The 12,552-nt window shown below is 42.1% G+C and overlaps 1 protein-coding gene across 1 annotated transcript in view; it reads left to right on the top strand.

Moving 5' to 3' along the window:
• Positions 1-2,825: 2,825 nt before the first annotated feature.
• WDR41 (WD repeat domain 41) overlaps positions 2,826-12,552 on the top strand; it is a 30,495-nt gene continuing 20,768 nt past the window's right edge. Inside the window, exons 1-2 of the mRNA XM_030471328.1 lie at positions 2,826-3,051; positions 7,844-7,959. Coding sequence (XP_030327188.1) covers positions 3,001-3,051; positions 7,844-7,959 — 167 coding nt within the window. The 5' untranslated portion in view covers positions 2,826-3,000. The remainder of the gene's footprint in view (positions 3,052-7,843; positions 7,960-12,552) is intronic.

The following is a 12,552-nucleotide window of genomic DNA, read 5'->3' as shown; positions in this document are numbered from 1 at the left end:
AGGTAGAGAAATGGAAAATGCAGTAAAAAAGCTGGAAGCAAACCACATTGTTAGTTTAAAGGAGGTATTCAAAGATGCTCAGAAGCAGAGTTCTAAAGCCAGGTCTAAGTAACAAGACAAAAGGCACTCTCTTGAAATCCATCTGTGGTGGGTTGACCCTGGCTAAATGCCAGGTGCCCGCCAAGCCGCTCATTCACTCCCCTCCTCAACTGGACAGGGAGAGAAAATGTAATAAATAGCTTGTGGGTCGAGATAAGGACAGGGAGAGATCACTTACCAATTACCTTCACGGGCAAAACAGACTCGACTTGGGGAAATTAATTTAATTTATTACAAATCAAATCAGAGTAAGATAATGGGAAATAAAACCCAAATCTTAAAACACCTTCCCTTCACCCCTCTTCCCAGGCTCAATTTCACTGTCAATTTTCTCTACCTTTTCCCCCTTGGCGGCACAGGGGACAGGGAATGGGACCTGTGATCAGTTCATCACACATTGTCTGTGTCGCTCTTTGCTCCTCATACTCGTGGGTCACCAGTCCTGCCAGCAACCCTGCTCCAGTGCGGGCTCCTCTCTCCACAAAGCCACAGGTCCTGCCAGGAGTCTGCTCCAGTGTGAGCTTCCCACAGTGTCACACCCTCCTTTGGGCATCCCCCTGCTCTGATGTGGGGTCCTCCATGGGTTGCAAGTGGAGATCTGCTCCACCATGGACCTCCATGGGCTGCAGGGGCACAGCCTGCCTCACCATGGGCTGCACCATGGGCTGTGGGGAATCTCTGCTCTGGGTGCTGGAGCTCCTCCTGCTCCTTCTGCACTGACCTGGCTGTCTGCAGAGCTGTTGCTCTCACATATTCTCACTCTCCTGTTCCGGTGCAGTTTTTTCCCTTTTCTAAAACATGCTGTGCCAGAGACACTACCAACATTGCTGACGGGCTCAGCCTTGGCCAGCAGCGGGTTCCTCCTGGAGCTGGCTGGCACTGGCTCTGTCGAACATAAGGGAAGCTTCTGCGACCTCTTCACAGAAGACACCCCTGTAGTCCCCCCGTTACCAAAACCTTGCCACACAAACCCAATACACCATCAGAGCCATGCAAAGCTCCATGTTCACCATGCAGGAATCTAGTGTGTTTCCATCTCCTGTTTTGAAGAACACATTCTGGCACTGTTTTCACAAAGACAGTGCAACACCTAGAGCCTCCAGATACTGCCATGAAGGCCAAACCTCTGCATTTGTATAAAAATAAGTTGTTCAGTGTGGTACTGCACTGCACTGCATGTTTTCTATCCTGTCTCCTCCAGATGTATGAATTGTGATACAGCAGAATAGGTTGAAATAAGGAGGTTTGGCAGGAGAGGTAAAGTCAAGCAGTGTATTTTCCTCACTGTATTAAAGAAGAAATAAGATCCTTACTAATGTTGTTAACCTGAGCAAGCACCATTCCCTGTCCCTGTATCTGGTGTAGTAAGGGCTCTTCCCTCTCTTTTTCATTTTTAGAGATATTACTATGGATACCTCTAAAAATATTACATATGGATATGTATTTGAGGATTACAGGATAGAACTGAAAGTAGTGTTACACTGTGCAGTCCTTCCAATAAATGAAATGCAACAAAATGAGTCAACACTTGCCAATTTGGAGGATATCAAATTATTTAGTGAGACTAACGAAAAGCAGATTGGTGATGACAAAGTATTACCATGGAAACCCTGGCAGATCTATCTGTATGCACAAAGTAATCCTACCAGCTAAGCCCTTCATCTGCAGGAACAGCTCCTCTGAGGTGGGAATCTAGCACAATTGAACTGAAATGGAAAAGCAGGAATGTGCTAAACATCTCCTGTTTTAAAATCAGTTTATGGCTATCATCAACTTTAGTTTGCTGAAAAGCTGCAAAGAATTCTCCGTGGTTAACAAGTGGCAATACTCAGGCTGCATGCCACCAATACTTGTCAAATTGTGTCATGACAGTGGCATTTCACCCTAGACCTAGGATGCATCCCATGCTTTCCACACACAGGTTGGTCACTACTAGAAGTTCAGGTTATAGCAAACCACCATTATCTCCTGCCCTAGGTATTTCAGAAACCTCAGCTATGCCTCATGATACCACGTGGTATTGATTACTTGAAACAGCACGGGTGAAAAGGCAACGGGGCAGGTGAATTGTGTTGATTCGGATGTATGGAGCAACGCCTATTGGACACGTTTATACACATTAGGGGTTTCTTCATTACCTGTGTCTGCTCAAGAATGGGGTTTGTGCAGCCTTTTGGCTTGGATTTTGTGATTTTGCTCCGTGTGCACGTAGAGTTCAGAAAGACTGACAGACCATGGCGCTGAGGGCTGAGGAGGAGCAGACTGAGGCAAGGACAGCGTTCAGTCCCGTGGTGCAGCCACACTATGAAGGCACAGTGTTTGTACAGTAGCTGTTACTCCATCCTGACAAGGATATCGCAGACCTAAAGGAGGTTCAGCAAAGGAAAACAGCCACAGACAAGTGAAATCTGTTATATGCAGAAAAATTTGGTGGTTGTTTACTTCAGGAAACAGGTAAGGTGGTCAGAATAAAACGGTGGTAACTCTTCCTTTGTAGTAGCATAAGCTACTTCTGAAATTGGAAGGTAACAAGTACAAAGATAGTAACGATTTTATGCGTCCATTACACGGAATTAACACGCTCGGCAGTTACGCTGCAGAGTTCGCCCACAGGCTAACGCTAGCTACACTGCGACTGCCGCCCCACGGTTCCCGCCACTGCGCCGCCCCTCGCCGCGCCCTCCCGGCGGCGGCACGCCACACGCTCGGCTATCGGCTGCTCAGGCCCTCCCGGCCCCGCCCGCTGGAGGGCTGGTCTCCGCGCGGGCCTCGACTGAGAAGGCCTTTCCCTCTGCGGGAGCCCCGCCGCCGGTGGCTCCGCGGGTGCAGCGGGCGGTGAGGGACAGGGACAGCACTGCTGCCGTACTGAGCCGCCCGCGGTGGGCGCAGCAGCCGCTCCCAATGCTTCGGTGGCTCATCGGCGGCGGCCGGGAGCCGCAGGGCCTGGCGGAGGTAAGGCGGTGGGCGGGCGTGGTTAAAGGGGGCAGAGCAGCTGGAGGCGGGGCCAGCGGGAGCGGTGTCCCCGCGGTTCAGGAGCCGCCGGCCGGGCGGGGCCGCGGGTGCTGCCCCTGCCGACGGCCGGCCGCATGGGGTACGGCGCCGGTGGAGAGCCTTGGGCAGCAAGGGGAGGAGCAGTGGCCTTCCCGTCGGGGCGGGTTGTCGGCCCCGTGGTATCGCGGGCGGGCCTTGCGCAGGGCTCCCCGGAGCACGGGGCCTTCAGGGCTGACGCGCAGCCTGTGAGACTTCCTGGCTGATGGAAGGGGTTACAGGCTCCGCTGAAGAGAAGGAGGAGAGGGGAAAAAAAAGCAAACAGGAGCGCTCCGGCTTCCTCCTGCCTGTTCAGCGCATCCCGAGCGAGTAGGGGTTATGTTGGGTAGCTTCCAACGTATGGAGTCCTGCTCTCGGGACTCCCCGGTCGATGATGTAAATTATAGGCAGAAAGTTATTATTTGTGTGGCCTAATTGTAGTTTTTAGTAGTCTTGCAGCATTTCTTCTTAGTCTCTCATCCATGAAATAAAGTACGCCGATGTAGTGCACTGATACTGACATCCTTCCTGTTGGCTTCACTCAGGAAAAGAGTTCTGCCGGATTTGAGGGAGAGATTATCGGAATTTTCTTGTCCCTTAGACACTGCTGAAGTTCAGCTTGGAGTTAACAAGAGTTAATTAACACTATTGCAGGGCTCGTTACACTTAGTGCTTCTGTAGTCCAGACAAATATGAGGAAGTAATTCTTTTTCAGCTGCTGTGCGTGAGCAAGTCATGACAATATCATGGTGGATTTCAAATGCCAGTGGTTACTTTGATGTAAATTTGAGTCTGCACCAATTTGGAATGACGATGTCTGGAAATGCCTCTGACCTTTTTCAGTCAAAATGTTGGTTGTGTTGCAGTCATATTTAGCAGGTTTGTCTGCAGTAGTTTTTAAAGGAAGATGGGAAATACACAACAGCTTTCCAGCATATGCTAGAAGACTATGTTGGTGTACCTTCCTCTCCAAAATTTAAATTCTGGCTACAGTTTAGTTATACTGTGATTTAAAAAAGCATGAGCACGAGTAAAGATGTGGTCCAGTTCTTCCATTTGTGGCTTGGTTAAACCTGATCCACAGGGTCTTTGTTGGTGACATGGACAGTGGGCTGAGTGTGCCCTGAGCAAGTTTGTTGACACCAAGCTGTGTGGTTTGGTTGATATGCTGGGGGGAAGAGATGCCATCCAGAGGGATCTTGACAGGCTTAGAGGTGGGCACGTGTAAACCTCATGTTAACAAGGCCAAGTGCAAGGTCCTGCACCTGGGCTGGGGCAATCCCAAGCACAAATGCAGGCTGGGCGGAGAATGGATTGAGAACAGGCCTGAGCAGAAGGCCTTGGGGGGTGTTGGTGGACAAAAGGCTCCACATGAGCTGGCAGTGTGTGCTCACAGCCCAGAAAGCCAACCATGTGCAGGGCTGCAGCAAAAGGAGCATGACCAGCAGGTTGAGCGGGGTGATTCTGCCCCTCTACTCAGCTCTTATGAGACCCCACCTGCAGTGCTGCGTTCAGTTCTGGCGCCAACACCGGAGGGACGTGGACCTGTTGAAGCGAGCCTAGAAGAGGGCCGTGAAGATAATCAGGGGGCTAGAACACCTCTTCTTATGAAGACAGGCTGAGAGAATTTGGTTTGTTCAGCCTGGAGAAGAGAAGGCTCCAGGGAAACCTTATAACAGCCTTTCAGTACCTAAAAGGGGCCTACAAGAAATCTGGAGAGGGACTTTTTATAAGGCGGAATGGCTTTAAGCTGACAGGGGGAGATTTAGATGAGACATTAGGAAAAAATTCTTCACTATGAGGGTGGTGAGGCCCTGGCACAGGTTGCCCAGAGAAGTTTTGGATGCCCCATGCCTGGAAGTGTTCAAGGCCAGGTTGGACGGGGCTTTGAGCAACGTGGTCTAGTGGAAGGTGTCCCTGCCCATGGGAGGGAGCTTGGAACTAGATGCTTTTTAATATCCCTTTGAACTGTTCTGTGATTCTGTGGTTCTGTTTCCATTCCTGCCACTGGTTTGCTGAAAGATGGTGATCATTTTGCTTCTCTGTTGAAAAAGTGAAGAACAAATCCTGGTAAAAATACTAAAGTACTTTTCTCCTGCATTAGGTAATATTGTTTTATCTAAAGATCATCTTTATAACTATGTCGCTCTGTATTCTTCTTAAATAGATAAGGAAGCCCATAGCAGTGTGTGGGCTGTGGACTGAGGAAGTTTGTTCCATTTTCTATGGCATTAGCCAGTTATGAACAGGCCAGATGTATTACAGTGACGTTGCACTGGGTGAATAGACAGAGCTTCTGGCAAAGCTGTCCTAAATTTGTGAAATATAAATTTCTCCATACCCATTTCTTTTTTTATTATGGACTTGAATATCATTTAGACTTAAGCTCCTGAATCTTTCCAGTTGGTGTACATCTCAAGCAGTGTGGCTCTGGTAATGGGAACAGTCTAACTTCAGTAGCGTCATCGTCAAAATAAGCTAATTTCTCATGCTCCATGGTATATACATAAATATATCTCTGTACTCTTGTATTCATATTTTTAGTGAATCGCCTTTGAAAATCTCTCTTCTAAGCATGTGAAATTGCAGGGGTTGTAGAAGTTCTGAGGTTGAGATGAACATTGTGCATTTTTTATTGATATTTGTAATGACGCATACAGGTCCTGCATAAAAACATGCAAGTTGGCAATGGATTCCATTAGTGTCAGTATCTAGCCTTCTTTTCTAAAAACTTGATGTTGCTACCAGAGAGTTCAATTAATAGTTTATGTAAAAGATGGATTTGTTAAGAGAAGGAATGCACATGTAACCCTGCACTCGTGAATATTAATGAAGATCTGAAGAGAGCGTATAGCTTGTTGTATGACAGTACTGGGGGAAAACTGTTATTTTGTTGTTATCTATATTATTTAATCAGCACTGTATCTTTCAATATTCACAGGCATTTTTAGAATTAAGAAAAAGGTTAAACACATCGTTCAAAAGAGATAGCGCAGTCTTGTACTAAATAGGAAGCAATAACAGAATATAGAATTGGGATGTTAATGTTACAAATTCTGACTTTTTCAAAGTGGTATTGCAATTGATTTGTGAATGTATGTTTCCATTAGTAAATAAAAATGGAAGTCTTCTGACTACAGTATTGCTAATATCATCCAGTGATGCTGAGATTTGCTTAGGATTTTTAGAACTTTTTTTTTTAAGGAATGTTTTGATTAGCTTTTGACAGCTGAACTCCCAAGTTTCATGTTTGTCCAACTTTTCTTTATAACCATGCAGACTCTACTGTGTTATTTTAAATGGGAACTGCTATTCTCACATAATCGCATAAAATGAGGAACAGTTGCTTCATGAAATGCATCAGATAGCACAAAACCAAGATAAAATCACAAGAACTAGCATTTTGACAACCTCTTCATTTTAAAAATAAACAAGATTTCTTTCCCTATTTATTAGGTTTGTCATTCTTAACTTCTGAAGAATGGTATCGTAGTACCATTATGGAAGTAATAGAATATAATTTATTATTGCTGAAAGAAAATGTTGAAGTATCTGACGATAATATGTTTTGTCTTTCATGTAGGATTCCTAGTCATACATGCTGCATGTTGTGCAGTATTCAGTAATTACTGTTTTACAGTCTAGGTTCTGTTGAAGTCCTCAAAGAAGAGACAGTCCTGAAAGTAAGATGATTGCTGGCGGTGTTCAAGGCCAGGTTGGACAGAGCCTTGGGCGTCATGGTTTAGTGCGAGGTGTCCCTGCCCATGGCAGGGGGGTTGGAAATAGATGATCTTAAGGTCCTTTCCAACCCTTACTATTCTAAGATTCTATGATTCTATGTTGACTTTTGTGTAAAATATATCTAGGAGGAGAGTGCTGTCACTGAGTTAGTACTGAGCTATTTAGATTCATTTATTTTTAAAATAATGAATAATAGCAAATTGTTCCAGAATGTGGAAGACCTTAAATGTAAAAAAGTTGTCTTCTATTGAAACAAACTGGTGATTGAGATTAGCACAACTCTCACACTTTGAAACTGCGATGTTTTATTGACCCTGTCTGGTGATCAGCCTGCTCTGAGTGATTGATTGTTCTTTTAATTAATAGTCTAGTTGGGGGTAATTGCAGATGCTGTTCTATAAAATGATTAATCATTCTCTGTGGGTTTTTTTAAGTGATTTTGCTTTGGTATTTTGTGAATGGATTCCCAATGAATGATTTATGTATTATGTAACAGAACAGCATTTATTCTTATTTGTTTTAAATATATCATCTTTATACAGGATTTTAAAATTGAATGGTAGATGAAAGATATGAGAGGTTCACAAACCTCTCGGAAGAGGTATTTTAATGAAAAACTGAATGTGTGGATATTGAGTCGTGAAGGTGGCTCCACATGACAGCTCATGACTAAACTGGTTTTTCATCTTGGTGTATCAGTGATTAAAGCAGTACAAAATGCTGTGTTAAACAGAAAATGCTATATTATAATTTAAAATACATGCTATAGAAAGATATTATTTACTTGAAATAATACATTATCTTTTGTAACAATTTTCATTAAGGTAAAATTATATTTCAGAAACTTCATTTAACTTCGAATATAACTGTACATTCGCACATGAGTCTATATGTAGGCTGTTAGACATTACAAAGACCTGATGAAAATAATGATGTCAGTACAAAATAAATTTCATTCCTTTTTTGTGAATTTTAGAAATCATCTGTACAGACAATTGGTGAAGAACAAATACAGAATCCTTACACGGAGCTCCTTGTGTTGAAAGGTCATCAAGACATAGTACGATTTCTAGTGCAAATAGATGATTGCAGGTATGAAATTTAATTTCAAATTGTTTCACAGCATCCTTAGCAATACTTCAGAAAATATGAAAATGTGGTAATATTTATCATCCTTTTTATTTTTGGTGGGGAGGGCAGGAAAAGTCTGGTGTTAAAAAGGTAGGGGATGAACGCTCCCTTTTCTTGGTATGTTACTACATCTTTTGGCTTCTCTTGTAAGTTATGCTTTCATGAGAAAATAATGGTGATGGAGTTATATTTCTTGGTAAAAATTCAAGAGTTTGAAAGAAATACCTTTAGCTAATTCCACCCTTCTTTTTCAGGCTGTCCTGGATTCAGCATTTCCTTCTGTACATGCATACACACATACTTTCTCCCTGGACAATATGCAGTAGTGTCTGCTCCTGTTCTGAGTGGATGCATGTGTTAGGTTTTTGAATTGAGGACAGCTGCTGTTTCACCTTTTGGTTCTACAAAAGAATGTAATAGATTTCTACAGATACACTATAGCAATTGAACATGACATTCTCAGCATTCTCAGCAATATTGAATGTTGCTGTTCCTTTCTTTCCAATCTTGTGTTAGGCTTTCTTCTGAAACTTTAGTGCTTAATTCACATGAGTTTCAGTTAATGCAACTTTTTTCTGAACTTCTCACTGCTTCATTCAGAATGACTTCTTAGTAAAATTCAACGTACACCTAACCTCCGTGTTACATATCTCCTCCAATTTGATCTTGTTCAACTTGCTGTACTACTTCTTTATAACTTGACAGTTACTTTGTTTCTCTCGTCTAATTCTTAGCTTTGTGCCCTTTTTTAATATATATTCCCTGACAATCTTTATCTGCTCCTTTCTTAGTTCCTTGTAGCTAGGTCCAACTTTATTTCAAACTCTGAGGACAGAGGTTTCTAAAAACTGGAGAACTGGTTATGAAGTGGAAATGAAGTCATTACATTTGCCATTATCATTTTGAAGTGTGACTGAGAGAATGAATTATGGTAGTTTTATGTTATGACCTAGCTTCTGTCCTAGCTTTGTCTAAATTAGCCTTGCATGTTCTCTAATTTAACTTAATCCTGAAAGAGAGGAAATATTTTTCTGCCTTAGAAGTAAGATTGTGAAGCCTTTAGTCAATAATAAGCATAGTGACTCTTGGCTGATGTGGAGAATTAAATAGAAAACTGTTAGAACTAAGAATGTAAGTAATAGGCAACAGTCTCTCTGTTAAGGAGCTTTAGTAATTTATATATTTCATGGAGTAGGCACAGAAGGGGATTTCTAATATATTAATCAATATACTACATTAAGTTAACATGGGTAAGTGTTTGGTTTACATCCTTGTAGAGTACAGCAGGTGTTTTGTGTAGGAACGTTCCTTTCTTCCCCATGCGCATTGATCAGACAGGGGTCTCTCTAAATATGGATTCGAAGGATAGACCACTCAATGGATGAGGAATTGGCTGGGTGGTCACACTCAAAGAGTTGCAGTCAACGGACTGATGTCCAAGTGGAGACCAGTGATGAGCAGTGTCCCTCAGGGGCTGGTGTTGGGACTGATACTGTTCAGCATCTTTGTCAGCGACATGAACAGTGGGATTGATCTACCCTCAGCAAGTTTGCTGATGACACCAAGCTGTGTGGTGCAGTCCACATGCTGGAGGGAACGGATGCCATCCAGAGGGACCTTGACAGGCTGGAGAGGTGGGCCAATGCCAACCTCATGAAGTTCAGCAAGGCCAAGTGCAAGGTCCTGCACCTGGGTCAGGGCAACTCTCAAGATCAGTACAGTCTGAGGCATAACTGGATTGAGAACAGCCCTGTCTTGGAGTGCTTGGGATATTGTGAATGGAAAATTGTATGTGAGCTGGCAGTGTGTGCTTGCAGTCCAGAAAGTCAACTGTGTGCTGGGCTGCAGCAAAAGTATGACCAGCAGGTTGAGGGGAGTGATTCTGCCCCTCTACTCTGCTCTCATGAGATCCCACCTGCAGTGCTGCGTTCAGCTCTGGGACTCCTAATATAAAAAGGATGTGTAGCTGTTGGAGTGAGTCCAAAGGAGAGCCATGAAGATGATCAGAGGGCTGGAGCACCTCTGCTGTGAAGACAGGCTGAGAGAGCTGGGCTTGTTCAGCCTGGAGAAGAGAAGGCTCCAGGACTTTGCTTATAACAGCCTTCCAGTACCTAAAGGGGGCCTACAGGAAATCTGGAGAAGGACTTTTTACAAGGCTATGTAGTGACAGGACAATGGGGAATGGCTTTAAGCTGAAAGAGGGTAGATTTAGATTAGACATTAGGAAGAAATTCTTTACTGTGAGTGTGGTGAGACACTGGCACAGGTTGCCCAAAGATGTAAATGCCCCATCCCTGGAAGTGTTCAAGGCCAGGCTGGATGTGTCTAGTGGAAGGTGTCCCTGCACCATCAGGCTGGTTAGAACTAGATGATCTTTAATGTCGCTTCCAAGCCAAACTGTTCTACGATGCTGTGATGAAAATTTCACAAAAGAGTCCATGAAGAATTTTTAGCTTTCCGGTTTTCATTCTTAATGTCATAAATATATATTTCAGAAAAGTTACATGCATTACCATGAAACTTATTTGTCTATATTATAGTAATCCACCAGAAGATTCATATAAAAATAGAAGAATTTTGTAGGGTTTTTTTCAGTTCTTTTTTTCCCAGGCAAGTTGTTAAAATAACCTTTCCTGTAAGTACATTTTTCCCAAAACACATAATAAATATACTTGATCTTTATGGAAATACCACAGTATTCTTAGATTGCGTGCACTCTCAGATGCAGAGAAATCTTTTACCATTTTGGGCTTTATTGAAGTAAATTATTGAAGCTAAACTAATGATAATCAGTGTAAAACTAAACACTGCATGGCTGCATTGAAGATAGGTTATAAAAATAGCATATGGATAACAAGTAAGCTATATAGCTGGTTAATATTCTGAGAGTTTGAGGAGTTTAAGGGAGTTGCTTCACTGGACAGTGATTCTGAGGTTTTATTTATCAAGAATATAGTAGTTTCTGGATTGCTAAACAGCTGATAGTATTTTTCACTTGATTCTTTTCAGTAAAATTAGTATTGTTACTCAGCTTCTGAAATGTTTTTATTTAGTTTCTGCAGCTATTCCATTGTGTGCTTTTTGTCAACTATTGTAAGCCAACTTTCACGCTTCAGGTCTTTAGATAATATCACCTTAGTGAGAATTTTGCAGAAGGATTTTCTTGTTTTCTCAGTGGCTCAGCTAAAACCAGCAAGTGGAAAATTTTCTCAGATTGGTTTTTGAAGATACTAAATAAATGCTGTATAAATGTAACATAAAGCTGCTTTTTACTTATTTATTTATGTATTATTATTATTCTTTTGTACTTTTTGAACATGAAGTAAGGGTCATATTGATTGGAAAATCACTAAAGAAGGCTAAGCCTCAGCAAGAGTATTCAAAAAACTGCACTGAGATAAAATTGCATATAATACTCTAGCATTTGACATATTAAACTAAACTGAGTTCATAACATATTTGAAGAATAGCTTTTTTGTTGCTCATTTGACCATTTCTTGCTCCTTCAGGAAGCAGAGAAGGTTATAGATGATGGTGATCATGACTGGAAAAGAATCAGGTGACCCGTGAATCTCCACCTTGGTGAACAGAATGTAACTGTAGAATAACTATACCTTTATATTTAAACAGAAATCCTGGTTAGAAGATGAGGAGGAAAATGCACAGAACAGCACTCTGTTGAACTTCTATGTTGATGAATTACAGTCATGCATTCTTTCGAACACCAGTTTTCTTCCCAGAATTTTGTTCAAGTGGCACACATCTCCAATATTACTCAAGAAAGGAGTTGGAATTTAAAGAGTTATTGCTGAATTGTGAGAGTCTTACTATTTTAAGTTCTTGTCATTGTCACAAAACAGGGTATAATAGAGCTAAAAGGCAACTAAAGATAAGAAATTAATGTATTTAGAGGTGTGTGTGGAAGATTGTTCTTTTGCTCAAATCTTTTTAAAGAAGGGGCTCCGTTGGATATAGAATAATGAAATATATGAAGAAAATACCACTTACGCTTTTATTATTTGTTATTTTTTTACTATAATAGAATAAAACAGAAGGGTATATGGAAGAAAGACTGGGAAAAAATGCTGTGGCTTTATGTCTGAAAACTTATTCTGTTAGCAAGTTTCACAAACAGTGTAATTGCAAAGAGTCTAAAAGAGAGAACAAGTATATAGTTAATGAAATCATTCATAGTTGGTAAAAAGAAGAATAATCAAAAGGGATGTAACCTCTCTTGTTCATGACTTTCTTGCACATGGTACAAATCTTTGTTCTCTAAATATCAACTATTTAACGCTTGGTGAAGGCTTAAAACAAAAGGAAAAATTAGAAGGTAGATATATTTGCAAGTAACAACTGAATTAAATTTTCTTTGGAAGGTTTATTCATAGAATCACAGAATAGTTAGGGTTGGAAAGGACGTTAAGATCATCTAGTTCCAACTCCCCTGCCATGGGCAGGGACACCTTGCGCTAAACCATGTCGCCCAAGGCTCTGTCCAACCTGGCCTTGAACAGCGCCAGGGAGGGAGCATCCACAACTTCCCTGGGCAAC

The sequence above is a fragment of the Strigops habroptila genome, chromosome Z, assembly GCF_004027225.2.
Source record: "Strigops habroptila isolate Jane chromosome Z, bStrHab1.2.pri, whole genome shotgun sequence".
In the NCBI taxonomy this organism is placed as follows: Eukaryota; Metazoa; Chordata; class Aves; order Psittaciformes; family Psittacidae; genus Strigops; species Strigops habroptila.
Note: the sequence above shows the minus strand (reverse complement) of the source record. Positions and strands in the feature narration are given on the sequence as shown.